The 21,180-nt window shown below is 41.7% G+C and overlaps 1 protein-coding gene across 2 annotated transcripts in view; it reads left to right on the top strand.

The window, feature by feature from the left end:
- Positions 1 to 21,180, top strand: part of LOC139750714 (Golgi to ER traffic protein 4 homolog) — a 259,236-nt gene that overhangs the window by 103,123 nt on the left and 134,933 nt on the right. For both annotated transcript variants that reach the window (XM_071665388.1, XM_071665387.1), the window contains exon 4: positions 1,145 to 1,281. In XM_071665388.1, the coding sequence (XP_071521489.1) occupies positions 1,145 to 1,281 (137 nt within the window). The remainder of the gene's footprint in view (positions 1 to 1,144; positions 1,282 to 21,180) is intronic.

Raw genomic sequence — 21,180 nt, 5'->3', positions numbered from 1 at the left:
GAGCGATGTGGTATACCAGGGTTGACGTGCTGTCAGTGGATTGAAGCAAGGCATGTGAAGCGTCTGGGGTAAACCATGGAAAGCTGTGTAGGTATGTATATTTGCGTGTGTGGACGTATGTATATACATGTGTATGGGGGGGGGGGTTGGGCCATTTCTTTCATCTGTTTCCTTGCGCTACCTCGCAAACGCGGGAGACAGCGACAAAGTATAATAAATAATAATGATAATAAAAATAAGAACAGGATTTTAGGGTGTGCCACATTGACATAAAACTGGAAACAGAAATCTACTTTGTGGTGTTGCTTCTTTAAAATTGAGGTCTCTGACACACATGTATTCTGTCTAATGAGTTGATTAAAAGAACAACACTGATTTTGTCATTGAAAAGGATGTGAGGATATATCAAGTTTACAGGATTTATAGATAATTGTAGAACAATTGTAATATCTCAGCTAATTATAGTCATAAGGAAAAATCTGCAAATAGCTTGTAGTTTGACCTTACACATATTTTATGCTGAATGCATCATAATAGATATGATAATTAAATTGTAAGTTTGTTGTATTTATTGTGAGTTTAACTTTGCCATTGTAAGTTATTTTGTATCGTTAAAAGAATATAGGTGGAGAATTAAAGTAATGCCTTCAGCTTAATACAGAACATGAAATCTTTCTTTTGTCAGGTGCCATTTCGAGAAATTTACTTTCAAGCTTCAGTTTTCATTTTCTCAGCTTAGTTTAGATCAGTTGTCTGGTATGATCTTAGTTCATTATGGATGAATTTGAAAATAATGGTTTTCATTTGATCATACCCTTTTCATTTTTCTTAGGTTTTCCTGCCATATGTGATCATTGTACATAGGTATTTGTTAAAAAGATAAGCTGATTATGCAGGTTTTGAAATATATTTCTGAAAAGAGTCATAGGATCTAAATTCAGAAAAAATAGGGTCATCTGTTTTCTGTGAGGTTTAAATATTTCTGCATTGGAAACTTGTGAAACACTTTTTGATGACCAAAAATGAATGATCATATAAATATTGACCTTCAGAGTACACTTTATACAGTATTTAAGAAAAGGAATAGTTTTTTTTTGTTGCAGTTGATTTGATTATATAACTGAGTATAAACTCATCTTTACAGTTTGTTCAGCCTCTTAAATCATGGAACACCTGAACGTCACCATTACCTTGTTCGTGCTGTTAAGTGGTCATGTGGAGAGAGACACAAACTTGGTCATCCAAGATTGCATCAGCTTCTTGCACAAACACTATGGAAAGGTAATAGTTTTGTAAATTCAGTGTTTATGAATTTCACCCATTTGATGAGTATTTTAATTGCCTACCCTTAGTGCACAAAAATCAGCAAAAGACTTTTGTGATTGATAGGTACCTCTAAAAAGTATATCAAAACTATTATTCTTTTATGAATTAATGTATATGTATCTCTTATGCCCATTCCCTATGAGAACTCCCTCAAGTAAATGGCCACAGCAAATGAGTCTTGAAAACTCGTGAACTCCGGTGTTGCTTTGTAGCCAGAGTGCTTCACCCTTAACAGGCCATTGGGAGAGGGCAACTATAGCACAGTGTTTTCAGAGGCTCCTACCTAATTTTCTTACCGATTGCTTCAACTTACTTTTTCTGCCTAATGCTTCCACCTAATGTTCCTACTACTTCTACCTAATACTCATGTCTTATGTTCCTACATACTACTACTGCCTATTACTCCTACCATTTTGCCAAATGGCAGGGCTAGCACATGGTGTTTTTCGCAGAAAGTTTTAGAGTAATGGAGAATTAGTTGCTTTAGTTGTGTTGTCAAGTGTTATGTGTGACGAGAGATTGTATGTCTGTGGACAGAATGTTAGCAGTTAAGAGTTAGCTATTTTCAATGAAGGAAAAACATATTGTTACAGGATTAGCCATTTCTGGTTATGTAAAAAAATTCTTTTTTAATTTGAGAGTAGGTGCACAAAAGAAATCAAAGCCATCATTTTTTATGAATTTAGGGTTGAGCATTCTTAACTTGAGAATAACCTATTATTCATTTGGCTGGCCAATATAAAGAAAACTTCTCACTATGCAGCTATTTTTTAAGTTCTCTCAGTTACACAAAAAACAGCAAGATCCTGTCTCTTTTTTTTTTTTTGTTTGTGAGGTGAACTTGGAATTTCAAAACTACTGATTTTATCTTACCAATTCATAGTTTACCTTTCCTAGTTTGAGAAAACTTGATTTACCTAATGACCAGTTGTAAGTACGTAAAAAATGGAAATTTTTTTTACTTATTATGAGTGCAGAAATGATTAAAACCACCTTTTTCCTTATGAGCTAAAAGTTAAACATTACTAGTTTTGGAAAACACTTAATTTATGAGAATGACTAATCCAAAATCAGTAGAGTTTTTTCATTCTTATTGACTTGTACAGACTGGGCTGGTGTAGTGGTTAGCATTACTAACCATGAGTCACCATAGGCTAGTCTGGAGCCAGACCTACATAGGTTTGAATCATGGGCATGGCAGTTGGCCGACAATCAACCCAGATGTTTTGCCCCCTTCAGGGCTGGTTGATTAATGGGTATCTGGCTTAGGCTGCAATTTGTGTTTATGCATAAGTGTAGAACTATCTCCCCTTACTAAACAAATTGGTAATTACATAGAGAAAATACAACTCAAACAACCTGGACCCAGCCTGAGCTGTGGGGGTGAAGACCAATGACTTCACAGGGTTTTCACCATGTTTTCACATGGATCTTACTGAGAGATCTCTTTTATTGGAGCTTGTATAACAGATTTTCATTTAAAAGACATGAAAAGAATATTCTTTTGATAAATACAGTGATAATATATATTTATATTTATTTTGCTTTGTCGCTGTCTCCCGCGTTAGCGAGGTAGCACAAGGAAACAGGCGAAAGAATGGCCCAACCCACCCACATACACATGTATATACATACACACCCACACAAGCAAATATACATACCTATACATCTCAACGTATACATATATATATACACACACAGACATATACATATATACACATGTACATAATTCATACTGTCTGCCTTTATTCATTCCCAGTGCCACCCCACCACATGAAATAACAACCCCCTCATGTGTGCGAGGTAGCTCTAGAAAAGACAACAAAGGCCACATTCGTTCACACTCAGTCTCTAGCTGTCATGTAATAATGCACCGAAACCACAGCTCCCTTTCCACATCCAGGCCCCACAGAACTTTCCATGGTTTACCCCAGATGCTTCATGTGCCCTGGTTCAATCCATTGACAGCACGTCGATCCCGGTATACCACATCGCTCCAATTCACTCTATTCCTTGTACGCCTTTCACCCTCCTGCATGTTCAGGCCCCAATCACTCAAAATCTTTTTCACTCCATCTCTCCACCTCCTATTTGGTCGCCCACTTCTCCTCATTCCCTCCATCTCTGACACATATATCCTCTTGGTCAATCTTTCCTCACTCATTCTCTCCATGTGACCAAACCATTTCAAAACACCCTCTTCTGCTCTCTCAACCACACTCTTTTTATTACCACACATCTCTCTTACCCTATTATTACTTACTCGATCAAACCACCTCACACCACATTGTCCTCAGATATCTCATTTCCAGCATATCCACTCTCCTCTGCACAACTCTATCTATAGCCCACGCCTTGCAACCATATAACATTGTTGGAACCACTATTCCTTCAAACATACCCATTTTTGCTTTCCAAGATAATGTTCTCGACTTCCACACATTCTTCAATGCTCCCGGAACTTTCGCCCCCTTCCCCACCCTATGATTCACTTCTGTTTCCATGGTTCGATCCATTGCCAAATCCACTCCCAGATATCTAAAACACTTCACTTCCTCCAGTTTTTCTCCATTCAAACTTACCTGCCAATTGACTTGTCCCTCAACCCTACTGTACCTAATAACCTTGCTCTTATTCACATTTACTCTCAGCTTTCTTCTTTCACACTTTACCAAACTCAGTCACCAGCTTCTGCAGTTTTTCACACGAATCAGCCACCAGCGCTGTATCATCAGCGAACAACAACTGACTCACTTCCCAAGCTCTCTCATCCACAACAGACTGCATACTTGCCCCTCTCTCCAAAACTTGCGTTCACCTCCCTAACAACCCCATCCATAAACAAATTAAACAACCATGGAGACGTCACACACCCCTGCCGCAAACCTACATTCACTGAGAACCAATCACTTTCCTCTCTTCTTACACGTACACAAGCCTTACATACTCGATAAAAACTTTTCACTGCTTCTAACAACTTTCCTCCCACATCATATATTCTTAATACCTTCCACAGAGCATCTCTATCAACTCTATCATATGCCTTCTCCAGATCCATAAGTGCTACATACAAATCCATTTGCTTTTCTAAGTATTTCTCACATACATTCTTCAAAGCAAACACCTGATCCACACATCCTCTACCACTTCTGAAACCACACTGCTCTTCCCCAGTCTGTTGCTCTGTACATGCCTTCACCCTCTCAGTCAATACCCTCCCATATAATTTCCCAGGAATACTCAACAAACTTATACCTCGATAATTTGAGCACTCACGTTTATCCTCTTTGCCTTTGTACAATGGCACTATTTAAGTATTCCGCCAATCCTCAGGCACCTCACCATGAGTCATACATACATTAAATAACCTTACCAGCCAGTCAGCAATACAGTCACCCCCTTTTTTTTAATAAATTCCACTGCAATACCATCCAAACCTGCCGCCTTGCCAGCTTTCATCTTCCGCAAAGCTTTTACTACCTCTTCTATGTTTACCAAATCATTCTCCCTAACCCTCTCACTTTGCACACCACCTCGACCAAAACACCCTATATCTGCCACTCTATCATCAAACACATTCAACAAACCTTCAAAATACTCACTTCATCTCCTTCTCACATCACCACTACTTGTTATCACCTCCCCATTAGCCCCCTTCACTGAAGATCCCATTTGTTCCCTTGTCTTACGCACTTTATTTACCTCCTTCCAAAACATCTTTTTATTCTCCCTAAAATTTAATGATACTCTCTCACCCCAACTCTCAATTGCCCTGTTTTTCACCTCTTGCACCTTTCTCTTGTCCTCCTGCCTCTTTCTTTTGTACATCTCCCAGTCATTTGCATTTTTTCCCTGCAAAAATCATCCAAATGCCTCTCTCTTTTCTTTCACTAATAATCTTACTTCTTCATCCCACCACTCACTACCCTTTCTAATCTGCCCACCTCCCACGCTTCTCATGCCACAAGCATCTTTTGCGCAATCCATCACTGCTTCCCTAAATACATCCCATTCCTCCCCTACTCCCCATACATCCTTTGTTCTCACCTTTTTCCTTTCTGTACTCAGTCTCTCCTGGTACTTCCTCACACAAGTCTCCTTCCCAAGCTCACTTACTCTCACCACTCTCTTCACCCCAACATTCTTTCTTCTTTTCTGAAAACCTCTTCAAATCTTCACCTTAGCCTCCACAAGATAATGATCAGACATCCCTCCAGTTGCACCTCTCAGCACATTAACATCCAAAAGTCTCTCTTTCGCGCGCCTATCAATTAACACGTAATCCAGTAACGCTCTCTGGCCATCTCTCCTACTTACATATGTATACTTATGTATATCTCTTTTTAAACCAGGTATTCCCTATCACCAGTCCTCTTTCAGCACATAAATCTACAAGCTCTTCACCATTTCCCTTTACAACACTGAACACCCCATGTACACCAATTATTCCCTCAACTGCCACATTACTCACCTTTGCATTCAAATCACCCATCACTATAACCCGATCTCTCGTGCATCAAAACTACTAACTAACTCACTCATCTGCTCCCAAAACACTTACCTCTCATGATCTTTTTTTTCATGCCCAGGTGCATATGCACCAATAATCACCCATCTCTCTCCATCCATTTTCAGTTTTGCCCATATCAATCTAGAGTTTACTTTCTTACACTCTATCACATACTCCCACAACTCCTGTTTCAGGAGTAGTGCTACTCCTTCCCTTGCTCTTGTCCTCTCACTAACCCCTGACTTTACTCCCAAGACATTCTCAAACCACTCTTCCCCTTTACCCTTGAGGTTCATTTCACTCAGAGCCAAAACATCCAGGTTCCTTTCCTCAAACATACTACCTATCTCTCCTTTTTTCTCATCTTGGTTACATCCACACACATTTAGACACCCCAATCTGAGCCTTCGAGGAGGATGAGCACTCCCAGCATGACTCCTTCTGTTTCCCCATTTAGAAAGTTAGAATACAAGGAGGGGAGGGTTTCCAGCCCCCCCGCTCCCGTCCCCTTTAGTCGCCTTTTACGAAACGTGAGGAATGCGTGGGAAGTATTCTTTCTCCCCTATCCCCAGTGACAAGATGATGTTATGATGATAAGATGATGAATATGATGTTATTAGAAAAAAATGAGACAAAAGAAAAGAAATCAGTGAATATATCTGCTACATCTTGTTTTATATTTTCTTAGGCAGTTGTGTACTGCCTGCCATGATTTAGTCCAGTCTCAGTTGCTTTCTTCGTTCTTTTCTTTTGGAAAAGTAGAAGACTGGAGGGGAGGATTTCCAGCCCCCCATCCCTACCCTTTTAGTTGCCTTTTGTTACATGCAGGGAATACGTGGGAAGTATTCTTTCTTCCTTATCCCCAGGGGAAAGTAGAAAAAGAAAGACTTGTTCATGTGGGTCTCCAGTGTTCCTCAAGGACCATCTGTTTAATTCCTTGTTCATAATGCACACACCATGAAGGAGCTGAAGATGACTGGTAACTGCCTAGAGTTCAAGGCCATTCATAAGTTTTGATCCTGCTTTTGATGAATTGCATTGGTCAGTGATAAAATAGTTATTTGTTCAAACCTTTGGTACAACAAATGAATATTTATAGAACAGTTTAAACCAATCATGGAAAAAGACCTGCAAGCGTGAGTATAGTTAAAGCATCTAAGGTGCCTAGGAAAGTAATTTATGTAGACTACAAGATGCAATTGATATGTAGGGTTGAGGCAGGTGGGCATCAGGCATATGTGTGTCATTTGATTGGATTAGCTTCCTCTACCATTAAAATAATACTTGAGAACAGTGAGAAGATGAACCAGCCAGTCCTTTATGACCTAAGCTGCAACAAATTTTTCTGCACAAGGAATTAGCCACTGGTAACAATAGATAGCAGGCCAGGAAGGTGTAGGTGCACTGTAGGAGCATGGCATCAGTGATCAACAATGCTGCGAGCTCTGACAAACTTGTGATTATAGATTGAATTTTGTTTCATGTGATATTTATATTAACAGTGTGTTTGTTTTATCAATAGAATACTAATGTAACATCTGTAGACCCATTACTATTACCAAAGGAAGCCATTCTGCAGTACTTAAAAGGGTAAGACTGCACACTTGTCAGGAATGCATCTACATAGGCACTGTGTTATAGTGACCCCTTTTAATGGATTTTTCATTTAATAGACAGTCTTTAAGAATGCATCTCATCCATTAAAAGAGACCTCTGTATGTACAGAATTAAAAGATGGGACAACACGAGTTAAAAACTTCACTTAAGAATGCATCTCATCCATCATTAGAGACAAGAATGAATGCATCTCATCCATCATTAGAGACCTCTATGTATGTTCAAGATTAAAAGATAGGACAACAAGAGTTTAAAACTGTTCCCCTGTAACACAGATAGTAATCACATGGATGTAAAGGCAGACAGGATACATAGATGTAATAAGTTTTATGATAGGAGAGAATATACAAGAGATAAGGGCCCCACAATTTATAAATCTCTCCATGTACAGTATAGATAGGTTAGTGGACACTAACATTTACAACACAGGTCCCATCTCAGAACAAGAAGGATATGATAAGGAACTGTCAGGATGGTGCATGAAGCAGTAAAACACACTACTTAAAGATGGTGAAGTACTGATGATGGGGAGTTCAGTTATAAAGAGATAGACTAGACCAAAGGATTTGGATTCTCATGGTAAGAGGTAGCCATGGAGGCACAAATTTTTAGAGTGTCTCTCTCTGTCTGTATCTCTGATGCCTGCTCTATCTGGGATCTACCACTAAGGAGATGACAACAGCAAAAGAGTCTCCACGTATCCCTGTCTTACATGCCTCCTTCACATACTCCATTCCACACATTCTTCCACTATTCCTTTCCCTCCAGTACTATTCCACTCTGTTTCCCCTTGTCACAGTTGTTTTCCTCTCCCACCAACCCCTTTTGTGGTACTGTCATACATTTCCCTTGTAAACTCCCCATTTTGTATTCTTTCCTTGGGAGTTCAGGCATGCGGGAATCCTTTTCTCAGTCATCCTTGCCATCAGGTCAGTCAGTGTGTGCACGGGAGTCTGGGTGGGTGTCAGTACCTGCTCAACAATTGCCCATGTTCCCCAGGTCAGGTCAGCTTGCACATGCTCTGCTCATAGTGGCAAGGAGTGCCTTGCATATGTCCATGGTGCAGCTCACTTTTTCCTTCTCCAAACTGCTAAGATCCTCTCTCGGCCCCAGTTGGCACTTGTTTCTTATTGGTGCCGGGCCCCTGTTGGTGCTCCCTCGGTCCTTTCTGTTGCTTGGCTGCTACTGTTGCTCAGCCTCCACTGTTGCCCTGTTGGAATTGAAAGTATCAGTGTTCCTTGTTGACATATTATTGCCTCATAACCCTTACAAGGGACGAGTCTGACACTCTGAATACAATATGTTGTGCAAGAGTGATGTATGACTTACCAGGATTGTGATGGATGTTAGCGTTGTACCTACTAGGCTAGGCAAGGAGCACTACCATCTGTCTCTGTGTTGATCAGGTACTAGTTTACCTAACACTGACTCTCGTCTCTGTACTGTGTAATATGGGATGCCACTTGTTATATTACCAAAGCAGTCATTTCATTTTCTTTGGTTATTCTATCTATCTATATCTCTAATGTCTGTTCCAGTTGGAACTCCCTCAAAGGGGTGGCCATGGCAATAGAGTTGCTATAACAAGTGAACTCCAGTGCCACTTCTTAGCCTTTAGTGCCACACCCTTAACAGGCTACTGGCAGAAGGCAACTCGAGCGCAGTGTTTTCTGAGGCTCATACTTAATGTTCCTACTGACTACTTCTGTCTAATGGTCTTACCAACTACTACTACCTAAAATATTACCTAATGCTCCTGCCTAAATGTGCTTACCTACTGCATATATCTACTGGTCCTAACATTTTGCCAAAAGGCAGGGCTGGTGCACGCACAGTGCTCACTGCAGGAAAAACTAGAATTATGAAGAATGAGCAACGTGGGTTAAGTGTTGTCAAGTGTTAGGTATGACAAGGAGAGATTGTATGTTTGTGGACAGAATACCACAGTCGAGGCATTTTCATTGTCACTGTCTCCTTGTATTTTGTTATTTGAACACCGTGAATGTTATATTTTACAGCTTATATATTTAATCCAACAGGGGACCTGGTATGGACAATGCCACGTCTCTTGAGTTTAACACTTTAACTCTTACTACAAACTGACAGTTACAATTTTGATGTGAACAATAAAATAAAAGCATAACTTCTCTTCTATTATTCTCTATTCTCACAGTATGCTGTTTTATTTATGACGTACTAAACAGTTTTAAGAAAATATACCTAATTGGTAAATCTCTTAATTCATGAGTGAGGCATGGGATGACCACATGCTAGGATGATTTATAACCTTAGCAACGGTCTTACTGTTTTTGACTCCTCGATTGTTTTCCAAGTTACTGCTTCTTATAAAACTACTTAATTCCTTGTCATTCAATTCTTATAACTAAACTAACTACTAAATGTTAATCCTGCCAAAAAGGCTGTGTAGAATTAGAAAGATGACAACCATGTTTCCTGTAATCACATCTCACTGTTGCTTGATCCGATATGTTTTTGTGAGGAGTGACTGAGGTCAATGTAAAGTTTGATACACCACACACACACACAAATTCCCTATCTCCTTGTCAGTTCTGGCCTGTTACACACACACACACACACACACACACACACACACACACACACACACACACACACACACACACACACACACACACACACAGTTACACATTACTCACTTTTGCATTCAAATCACCCATCACTATAACCCGGTCTCGTGCATCAAAACCACTAACACACTTATTCAGCTGCTCCCAAAACACTTGCCTCTCATGATCTTTCTTCTCATGCCCAGGTGCATATGTACCAATAATCACCCATCTCTCTCCATCCACTTTCAGTTTTACCCATATCAATCTAGAGTTTACTTTCTTACACTCTATCACATACTCCCACCACTCCTGTTTCAGGAGTAGAGCTACTCCTTCCCTTGCTCTTGTCCTCTCACTAACCCCTGACTTTACTCCCAAGACATTCCCAAACCACTCTTCCCCTTTACCCTTGAGCTTCGTTTCACTCAGAGCAAGAACATCAAGGATCCTTTCCTCAAACATACTACGTATCTCTCCTTTTTTCTCATCTTGGTTACGTCCACACACATTTAGACACCCCAATCTGAGCCTTCGAGGAGGATGAGCACTCCCCGCGTGACTCCTTCTGTTTCCCCTTTTAGAAACAGGGGATTGAACCTGGGCATGTGAAACGTCTGGTGTAAACCATGGAAAGTTTTGTGGGGCCTAGATGTGGAAAGGGAGTTGTGGTTTTGGTGCATTACACATAACAGCTAGAGACTGAGTGTGAACGAATGTGGTCTTTGTTGTATTTTCCTAGCACCATCTCACGCATGTGTGGGTGGAGGGTGGTGCCATTTTATGTGTGGTGGGGTGGTGACAGGAATGGCTGAGGGTAGCAAGTGTGAATATTTTTTTTTTTTTTGCTTTGTCGCTGTCTCCCGCGTTTGCGAGGTAGCGCAAGGAAACAGACGAAAGAGATGGCCCAACCCACCCCCATACACATGTATATACATACGTCCACACACGCAAATATACATACCTACACAGCTTTCCATGGTTTACCCCAGACGCTTCACATGCCCTGATTCAATCCACTGACAGCACGTCAACCCCGGTATACCACATCGATTCAATTCACTCTATTCCTTGCCCTCCTTTCACCCTCCTGCATGTTCAGGCCCCGATCACACAAAATCTTTTTCACTCCATCTTTCCACCTCCAATTTGGTCTCCCACTTCTCCTCGTTCCCTCCACCTCCGACACATATATCCTCTTGGTCAATCTTTCCTCACTCATTCTCTCCATGTGCCCAAACCATTTCAAAACACCCTCTTCTGCTCTCTCAACCACGCTCTTTTTATTTCCACACATCTCTCTTACCCTTATGTTACTTACTCGATCAAATCATCTCACACCACACATTGTCCTCAAACATCTCATTTCCAGCACATCCATCCTCCTGCGCACAACTCTATCCATAGCCCACGCCTCGCAACCATACAACATTGTTGGAACCACTATTCCTTCAAACATACCCATTTTTGCTCTCCGAGATAATGTTCTCGACTTCCACACATTCTTCAAGGCTCCCAGGATTTTCGCCCCCTCCCCACCCTATGATCCACTTCCGCTTCCATGGTTCCATCCGCTGCCAGATCCACTCCCAGATATCTAAAACACTTTGCTTCCTCCAGTTTTTCTCCGTTCAAACTTACCTCCCAATTGACTTGACCCTCAACCCTACTGTACCTAATTACCTTGCTCTTATTCACATTTACTCTTAACTTTCTTCTTTCACACACTTTACCAAACTCAGTCACCAGCTTCTGCAGTTTCTCACATGAATCAGCCACCAGCGCTGTATCATCAGCGAACAACAACTGACTCACTTCCCAAGCTCTCTCATCCCCAACAGACTTCATACTTGCCCCTCTTTCCAAAACTCTTACATTCACCTCCCTAACAACCCCATCCATAAACAAATTGAACAACCATGGAGACATCACACACCCCTGCCGCAAACCTACATTCACTGAGAAGCAATCACTTTCCTCTCTTCCTACATGTACACATGCCTTACATCCTCGATAAAAACTTTTCACTGCTTCTAACAACTTGCCTCCCACACCATATATTCTTAATACACTGAATATGTACATGTGTATATATGTATTTGTCTGTTTATGTATATGTATGTATACGGTGAAATGCATAGGTATGTATATGTGCGTGTGTGGGCGTGTGTATGTGGGTGGGTTGGGCCATTCTTTCGTTGGTTTCCTTGCGCTACCTCGCTAATGTGGGAGACAGGGACAAAGTATAATAAAATAAAGTAAAAAGAATAAAGGATATATGGGGATAGGGGAGAAAGAAAACTTCCCACGCATTCCCCACGTGTAGTAGAAGGCGACTAAAGGGGACGGGAGTGGGGGGCTAGAAACCCTCCCTCCTTGTATTTCAACTTTCTAAAAGAGGAAGCAGAAGGAGTCACGCGGGGAATGCTCATCCTCCTTGAAGGTTCAGATTGGGGTGTCTAAATGTGTGTGGATGTAACCAAGATGAGAAAAAAGGAAAGATAGGTAGTGTGTTTGAGGAAAGGAACCTGGATGTTCTGGCTCTGAGTGAAGTGAAGCTCAAGGGTAAAGGGGAAGAGTGGCTTGGGAATGTTTTGGGAGTAAATTCAGGGGTTGGTGAGAGGACAAGAGCAAGGGAAGGAGTAGCACTACTGAAACAGGAGTGGTGGGATTATGTGATAAAGTGTAAGAAAAAAAACTCTAGATTGATATAGGTAAAACTGAAAGTTGGTGGAGAGAGATGGGTGATTATTGGTGCGTATGCACCTGGGCATGAGAAGAATCATGAGAGGCAAGTGTTTTATGAGCAGCTGAGTGAGTGTGTTAGTAGTTTTGATGCAAGAGACCGGGTTATAGTGATGAGTAATTTGAATGCAAAGGTGAGTAATGTGGCAGTTGAGGGAATATTGGTGTACATGGGGTGTTCGGTGTTGTAAATGGAAATGGTGAAGAGCCAGTAGATATGTGCTGAAAAAGGACTAGTGATTGGGAATACCTGGTTTAAAAAGAGAGATATACATTAGTAGACATATGTAAATAGGAGAGATGGCCAGAGAGCATTATTGGATTATGCATTACTTGATAGGTGCACAAAAGAGAGAATTTTGGATGTTAATGTGCTTAGAGGTGTAACTGGAGGGATGTCTGATCATTATCTTGTGTATGTGAAGGTGAAGATCTGTAGAGGTTTTCAGAAAAGAAGAGAGAATGTTGTGGTGAAGAGAGTGATGAGAGTAAGTGAGCTTGGGAAGGAGACTTGTGTGAGGAAGTACCAGGAGAGACTGAATACAGAATGGAAAAAGGTGAGAGCAAAGGAGGTAAGGGGAGTGGGGGAAGAATGGGATGTATTTAGGGAAGCAGTGATTTAGGGAAGCAGTGATGGCTTGCACAAAAGATGCTTGTGGCATGAGAAGGGTGGGAGGTGGGCAGATTAGATAGGGTAGTGAGTGGTGGGATGAAGAAGTAAGATTATTAGTGAAAGAGAAGAAAGAGGCTTTTGGATGAGTTTTGTGGGGAAATAGTGCAAATGAGTGTGAGATGTATAAAAGAAAGAGGCAGGAGGTCAAGAGAAAAGTGCAAGAGGTGAAAAAGAGGGCAAATGAGAGTTGGGGGAGAGAGTATCATTGAATTTTAGGAAGAATGAAAAGATGTTTTGGAAGGAGGTAAATAAAGTGCGTAAGACAAGAGAACAAATGGGAACATTGGTGAAGGGGGTTAATGGGGAGGTGATAACAAGTAGTGGTGATGTGAGGAGATGGGATGAAGAAGTAAGATTATTAGTGAAAGAGAAGAAAGAGGCTTTTGGACGAGTTTTGTGGGGAAATAGTGCAAATGAGTGTGAGATGTATAAAAGAAAGAGACAGGAGGTCAAGAGAAAAGTGCAAGAGGTGAAAAAGAGGGCAAATGAGAGTTGGGGGAGAGAGTATCATTGAATTTTAGGAAGAATGAAAAGATGTTTTGGAAGGAGGCAAATAAAGTGCGTAAGACAAGAGAACAAATGGGAACATTGGTGAAGGGGGTTAATGGGGAGGTGATAACAAGTAGTGGTGATGTGAGGAGATGGAGTGAGTATTTTGAAGGTTTGTTGAATTTGTTAGATGATAGTGTTGCAGATATAGGGTGTTTTGGACGAGGTGGTGTGCGAAGTGAGAGGGTTAGGGAGAATGGTTTGGCAAACAGGGAAGAGGTAGTAAAAGCTTTGTGGAAGATGAAAGCTGGCAAGGCAGCGGGTTTGGATGGTATTGCAGTGGAATTTATTAAAAAAGGGGAAGACTGTGTTGTTGACTGGTTGGTAAGGATATTTAATGTATATATGACTCATGGTAGGTGCCTGAGGATTGGCAGAATGCATGCATAATGCCATTGTACAAAGGCAAAGCGAATAAAGGTGAGTGCTCAAATTACAGAGGTATAAGTTTGCTGAGTATTCCTGGTAAATTATATGGGAGGGTATTGATTGAGAGGGTGAAGGCATGTACGGTATGTACAGAGCATCAAATTGGGGAAGAGCAGTGTGTAAGTGGTAGAGGATGTGTGGATCAGGTGTTTGCTTTGAAGAATGTATATGAGAAATACATAGAAAAGCAAATAGATTTGTATGTAGCATTTATAGATCTGGAGAAGTTATATGATAGAGTTGATAGAGATGCTCTGTGGAAGGTATTAAGGATATATGGTGTGAGAAGCAAGTTGTTAGAAGCAGTGATTTTTTTTTTTTTTTTTTTTTTTTTTTTTTTTGTCTCCCACGTTTGCGAGGTAGCGTAAGGAAACAGACGAAAGAAATGGCCCAACCCACCCCCATACACATGTATATACATACGACCACACACGCAAATATACATACATACACAGCTTTCCATGGTTTACCCCAGACGCTTCACATGCCCTGATTCAATCCACTGACAGCACGTCAACCCCGGTATACCACATCGCTCCAATTCACTCTATTCCTTGCCCTCCTTTCACCCTCCTGCATGTTCAGGCCCCGATCACACAAAATCTTCTTCACTCCATCTTTCCACCTCCAATTTGGTCTCCCTCTTCTCCTCGTTCCCTCCACCTCCGACACATATATCCTCTTGGTCAATCTTTCCTCACTCATTCTCTCCATGTGCCCAAACCATTTCAAAACACCCTCTTCTGCTCTCTCAACCACGCTCTTTTTATTTCCACACATCTCTCTTACCCTTACGTTACTTACTCGACCAAACCAACTCACACCACACATTATCCTCAAACATCTCATTTCCAGCACATCCATCCTCCTGCGCACCACTCTATCCATAGCCCACGCCTCGCAACCATACAACATTGTTGGAACCACTATTCCTTCAAACATACCCATTTTTGCTTTCCGAGATAATGTTCTCGACTTCCACACATTCTTCAAGGCTCCCAGAATTTTCGCCCCCTCCCCCACCCTATGATCCACTTCCGCTTCCATTGTTCCATCCGCTACCAGATCCACTCCCAGATATCTAAAACACTTCACTTCCTCCAGTTTTTCTCCATTTAAACTCACCTCCCAATTGACTTGACCCTCAACCCTACTGTACCTAATAACCTTGCTCTTATTCACATTTACTCTTAACTTTCTTCTTTCACACACTTTACCAAACTCAGTCACCAGCTTCTGCAGTTTCTCACATGAATCAGCCACCAGCGCTGTATCATCAGCGAACAACAACTGACTCACTTCCCAAGCTCTCTCATCCACAACAGACTTCATACTTGCCCCTCTTTCCAAAACTCTTGCATTCACCTCCCTAACAACCCCATCCATAAACAAATTAAACAACCATGGAGACATCACACACCCCTGCCGCAAACCTACATTCACTGAGAACCAATCACTTTCCTCTCTTCCTACACTTACACATGCCTTACATCCTCGATAAAAACTTTTCACTGCTTCTAACAACTTGCCTCCCACACCATATATTCTTAATACCTTCCACAGAGCATCTCTATCAACTCTATCATATGCCTTCTCCAGATCCATAAATGCTACATACAAATCCATTTGCTTTTCTAAGTATTTCTCACATACATTCTTCAAAGCAAACACCTGATCCACACATCCTCTACCACTTCTGAAACCACACTGCTCTTCCCCAATCTGATGCTCTGTACATGCCTTCACCCTCTCAATCAATACCCTCCCATATAATTTACCAGGAATACTCAACAAACTTATACCTCTGTAATTTGAGCACTCACTCTTATCCCCTTTGCCTTTGTACAATGGCACTATGCACGCATTCCGCCAATCCTCAGGCACGTCACCATTAGTCATACATACATTAAATAACCTTACCAACCAGTCAACAATACAGTCACCCCCTTTTTTAATAAATTCCACTGCAATACCATCCAAACCTGCTGCCTTGCCGGCTTTCATCTTCCGCAAAGCTTTTACTACCTTTTCTCTGTTTACCAAATCATTTTCCCTAACCCTCTCACTTTGCACACCACCTCGACCAAAACACCCTATATCTGCCACTCTGTCATCAAACACATTCAACAAACCTTCAAAATACTCACTCCATCTCCTTCTCACATCACCACTACTTGTTATCACCTCCCCATTTGCGCCCTTCACTGAAGTTCCCATTTGCTCCCTTGTCTTACGCACTTTATTTACCTCCTTCCAGAACATCTTTTTATTCTCCCTAAAATTTAATGATACTCTCTCACCCCAACTCTCATTTGCCCTTTTTTTCACCTCTTGCACCTTTCTCTTGACCTCCTGTCTCTTTCTTTTATACATCTCCCACTCAGTTGCATTTTTTCCCTGCAAAAATCATCCAAATGCCTCTTTCTTCTCTTTCACTAATACTCTTACTTCTTCATCCCACCACTCACTACCCTTTCTAATCAACCCATCCCCCACTCTTCTCATGCCACAAATGTTTTTATTGAGGATTTAAAGCATGTGTGAGAGTGGGAAGAGAGGAAAGTGATTGGTTCTCAATGAATGTCGGTTTGCAGTAGGGGTGCGTGATATTTCCATGGTTGTTTAATTTGTTTATGGATGGTGGCTGATTCGGGTGAGAAGTTGCAGAAGCTGGTGACTGAGTTTGGCAAAGTGTGTGAAAGAAGAAAGCTGAGAGTAAATGTGAATAAGAGCAAGGTTATTAGGTACAGTAGGGTTGAGGACAAGTCAATTGGGAGGTAAGTTTGAATGGAGAAAAACTGAAGGAAGTGAAGTGTTTTAGATATCTGGGAGTGGATTTGGCAATGGATCAAACCATGGAAGCAGAAGTGAATCATAGGGTGGGGAGGGGGCGAAATTTCTGGGAGCGTTGAAAAATGTGTGGAAGTCGAGAACGTTATCTCGGAAAGCAAAAATGGGTATGTTTGAAGGAATAGTGGTTCCAACAACGTTGTATGGTTGCGAGGCGTGGGCTATAGATAGAGTTGTGCAGAGGAGGGTGGATGTGCTGGAAATGAGATGTTTGAGGACAATATGTGGTATGAGGTGGTTTGATCGAGTAAGTAATGAAAGGGTAAGAGAGATGTCTGGTAATAAAAAGAGTTTGGTTAAGAGAGGAGAAGAGGGTGTTTTGAAATGGTTTGGTCACATTGAGAGAATGAGCGAGGAAAGATTGACCAAGAGGATATATGTGTCAGAGGTGGAGGGAACGAGGAGAAGTGGGAGACCAAATTAGAGGTGGAAAAATGAAGTGAAAAAGATTTTGAATGATCGGGGCCTCAACATGCAGGAGGGTGAAAGGCGTGCAAGGAATAAAGGGAATTGGAACAATGTGGTATACCAGGGTCAACGTGCTGTCAATGGATTGAACCAGGGCATGTGAAGTGTCTGGGGTAAACCATGGAAAGTTTTGTGGGGCATTGATGTGGAAAGGGAGCTGTGGTTTTGGTGCATTTTGCATGACAGGTAGAGACTAAGTGTGAACAAATGTGGCATTTGTTGTCTTTTCCTAGCTATGCCACGCACATTCCCGAAGAGGGGTTTGTCATTTCATGTGTGGCGGGGTGGTGACTGGAATGAACAAGGGCAGACAGTATGAATTATGTATATGTGTATATATGTATGTGTCTGTGTGTATATATATGTATACGTTGAAATGTATAGGTGTGTATATGTCCTGTGTGTGGACGTGTATATATATATATACATGTGTATGTGGGTAGGTTGGGCCATTCTTTTGTCTGTTTCCTTGCACTACCTCGCTAACCCGGGAGACAGCGACAAAGTATTATAAATAAAAAATAAATGCATGGGGTTGTTAGGGAGATGAATGGGAGAGTTTTGGAGAGAGGAGCTAGTATGCAGTCTGTTGTGGATGAGAGAGCTTGGGAAGTGAGTCAGTTGTTCGCTGATGATTCAGCACTGGTGGCTGATTCAGTTGAGAAACTGCAGAAGCTGGTGACTGAGTTTGGTAAAGTGTGTGAAAGAAGAAAGCTGAGAGTAAATGCGAATAAGAGCAAGGTTATTAGGTACAGTAGGGTTAAGGGACAAATTCAATTGGGAGGTAGGTTTGAATGGAGAAAAACTGGAGAAAGTGAAATGTTTTAGATATCTGGGAGAGGAATCATGGAAGCGGAAGTGAGTCACAGGGTGGGGAAGGGGGCGAAAGTTCTGGGAGTGTTGAAAAATGTGTGAAAGGCGAGAACATTATATCGGAAAGCAAAAATGGGTATGTTTGAAGGAATAGTGGTTCCAACAATGTTATATGGTTGTGAGGCTTGGGCTATAGATAGAGTTGTGCGGAGGAGAGTGGATGTGTTGAAAATGAGATGTTTGAGGACAATATGTGGTGTGAGGTGGTTTGATCGAGTGAGTATTGAAAGGGTAAGAGATGTGTGGTAATAAAAAGAGTGTGGTTGAGAGAGCAGAAGAGGGTGTTTTGAAATGGTTTGGTCACATGGAGAGAATGATTGAGGAAAGATTGACAGAGGTAGTCACATGGAGAGGATGATTGAGGAAAGATTTGACAGAGGTAGTCACATGCAGAGAATGATTGAAGAAAGATTGACAGAGGTAGTCACATGGAGAGAATGATTGAGGAAAGATTGACAGAGTATATATGTGTCAGAGGTGGAGGGAACGAGGAGAAGTGGGAGACCAAATTGAAGGTGGAAAGATGGAGTGAAAAAGATTTTGAGTGATCGGGGCCTGAACATGCAGGAGGGTGAAAGGTGTGCAAGGGATAGAGTGAATTGGAATGATGTGGTATACCGGGGTCGATGTGCTGTCAATGGATTGAACCAGGTTATGTAAAACGTCTGGGGTAAACTATGGAAAGTTTTGTGGGGCCTGGATGTGGAAAGTGAGCTGTGGTTTCAGTGCATTATACATGACAGCTAGAGACAGAGTTTTAAGGAATGTGGCCTTTGTGTTTTTTCCTAGCGCTACCTCGCACACATGCGGGGGAAGGGGGTTGTTATTTCATGTGTAGCGGGGTGGCGACGGGAATGAACAAGGGCAGACATTATGAGTTATGTATATGTGTATATATGTATATGTCTGTGTGTATATAAGTATACTTTGAGATGTATAGGTATGTATATGTGCGTGTTTGGACGTGTTTGTATATACATGTGTATGTGGGTGGGTTGGGCCATTCTTTCATCTGTTTCCTTGCACTACCTTGCTAACGCGGGAGACAGTGACAAAGTATAATGTATATATTTTTTTATTTATTATGCTTTGTCGCTGTCTCCCGTGTTAGCGAGGTAGTGCAAGGAAACAGACGAAAGAATGGCCCAACCCACCCACATACACATGTATATACATACACATCCACACACGCACATATACATACCTATACATTTGAACGTACTCATATATATACACACACAGACATATACATATATACACATGTACATAATTCATACTGTCTGCCATTATTCATTGCTGTTGCTACCCCGACACACATGAAATGAAAACCCCCTCCCCTCACATGTGCCCGAGGTAGTGCTAGAAAAAGACAAGAAAGGCCACATTTGTTCACACTCAGCCCCTAGCTTTCATGCACAATGCACCAAAACCACAGCTTCGTTTCCACATCCATGCCCCACAAAACTTTCCAAGGTTTACCCCAGACGCTTCACATGCCCTAGTCCATTCCATTGACCACATCATTCCAATTCACTCTATTCCTTGCACGCCTTTCACCCTCCTGCACAATCAGGCCCCAATCACTCAAAATCTTTTTCACTCCATCTTTCCACCTCCAATTTGGTCTCCCATTTCTCCGCGTTCCCTCCACCTCTGACACATATATCCTCTTGGTCAATCTTTCCTCACTCATTCTCTCCATGTGCCCAAACCATTTCAAAACACCCTCTTCTGCTCTCTCAACCACGCTCTTTTTATTTCCACACATCTCTCTTACCCTTACATTACTTACTCGATCAAACCACCTCACACCACACATTGTCCTCAAACATCTCATTTCCAGCACATCCATCCTCCTGCGCACAACTCTATCCATAGCCCACGCCTCGCAACCATACAATATTGTTGGAACCACTATTCCTTCAAACATACCCATTTTTGCTTTCCGAGATAATGTTCTCGACTTCCACACATTCTTCAAGGCTCACAGGATTTTCGCCCCCTCCCCCACCCTATGATTCACTTCCGCTTCCATGGTTCCATCCGTTGCCAGATCCATTCCCAGATATCTAAAACACTTTACTTCCTCCAGTTTTTCTCCATTCAAACTTACCTCCCAATTGACTTGACCCTCAACCCTACTGTACCTAATTACCTTGCTCTTATTCACATTTACTCTTAACTTTCTTCTTTCACACACTTTACCAAACTCAGTCACCAGCTTCTGCAGTTTCTCACATGAATCAGCCACCAGCGCTGTATCATCAGCAAACAACAACTGACTCACTTCCCAAGCTCTCTCATCCCCAACAGACTTCATACTTGCCCCTCTTTCCAAAACTCTTGCATTCACCTCCCTAACAACCCCATCCATAAATAAATTAAACAACCATGGAGACATCACACACCCCTGCCGCAAACCTACATTCACTGAGAACCAATCACTTTCCTCTCTTCCTACACGTACACATGCCTTACATCCTCGATAAAAACTTTTCACTGCTTCTAACAGCTTGCTTCCCACACCATATATTCTTAATACCTTCCACAGAGCA

The sequence above is a fragment of the Panulirus ornatus genome, chromosome 10 (assembly GCF_036320965.1).
Source record: "Panulirus ornatus isolate Po-2019 chromosome 10, ASM3632096v1, whole genome shotgun sequence".
NCBI lineage: Eukaryota > Metazoa > Arthropoda > Malacostraca > Decapoda > Palinuridae > Panulirus > Panulirus ornatus.
This window is presented reverse-complemented; position numbering and strand designations above follow the sequence as displayed.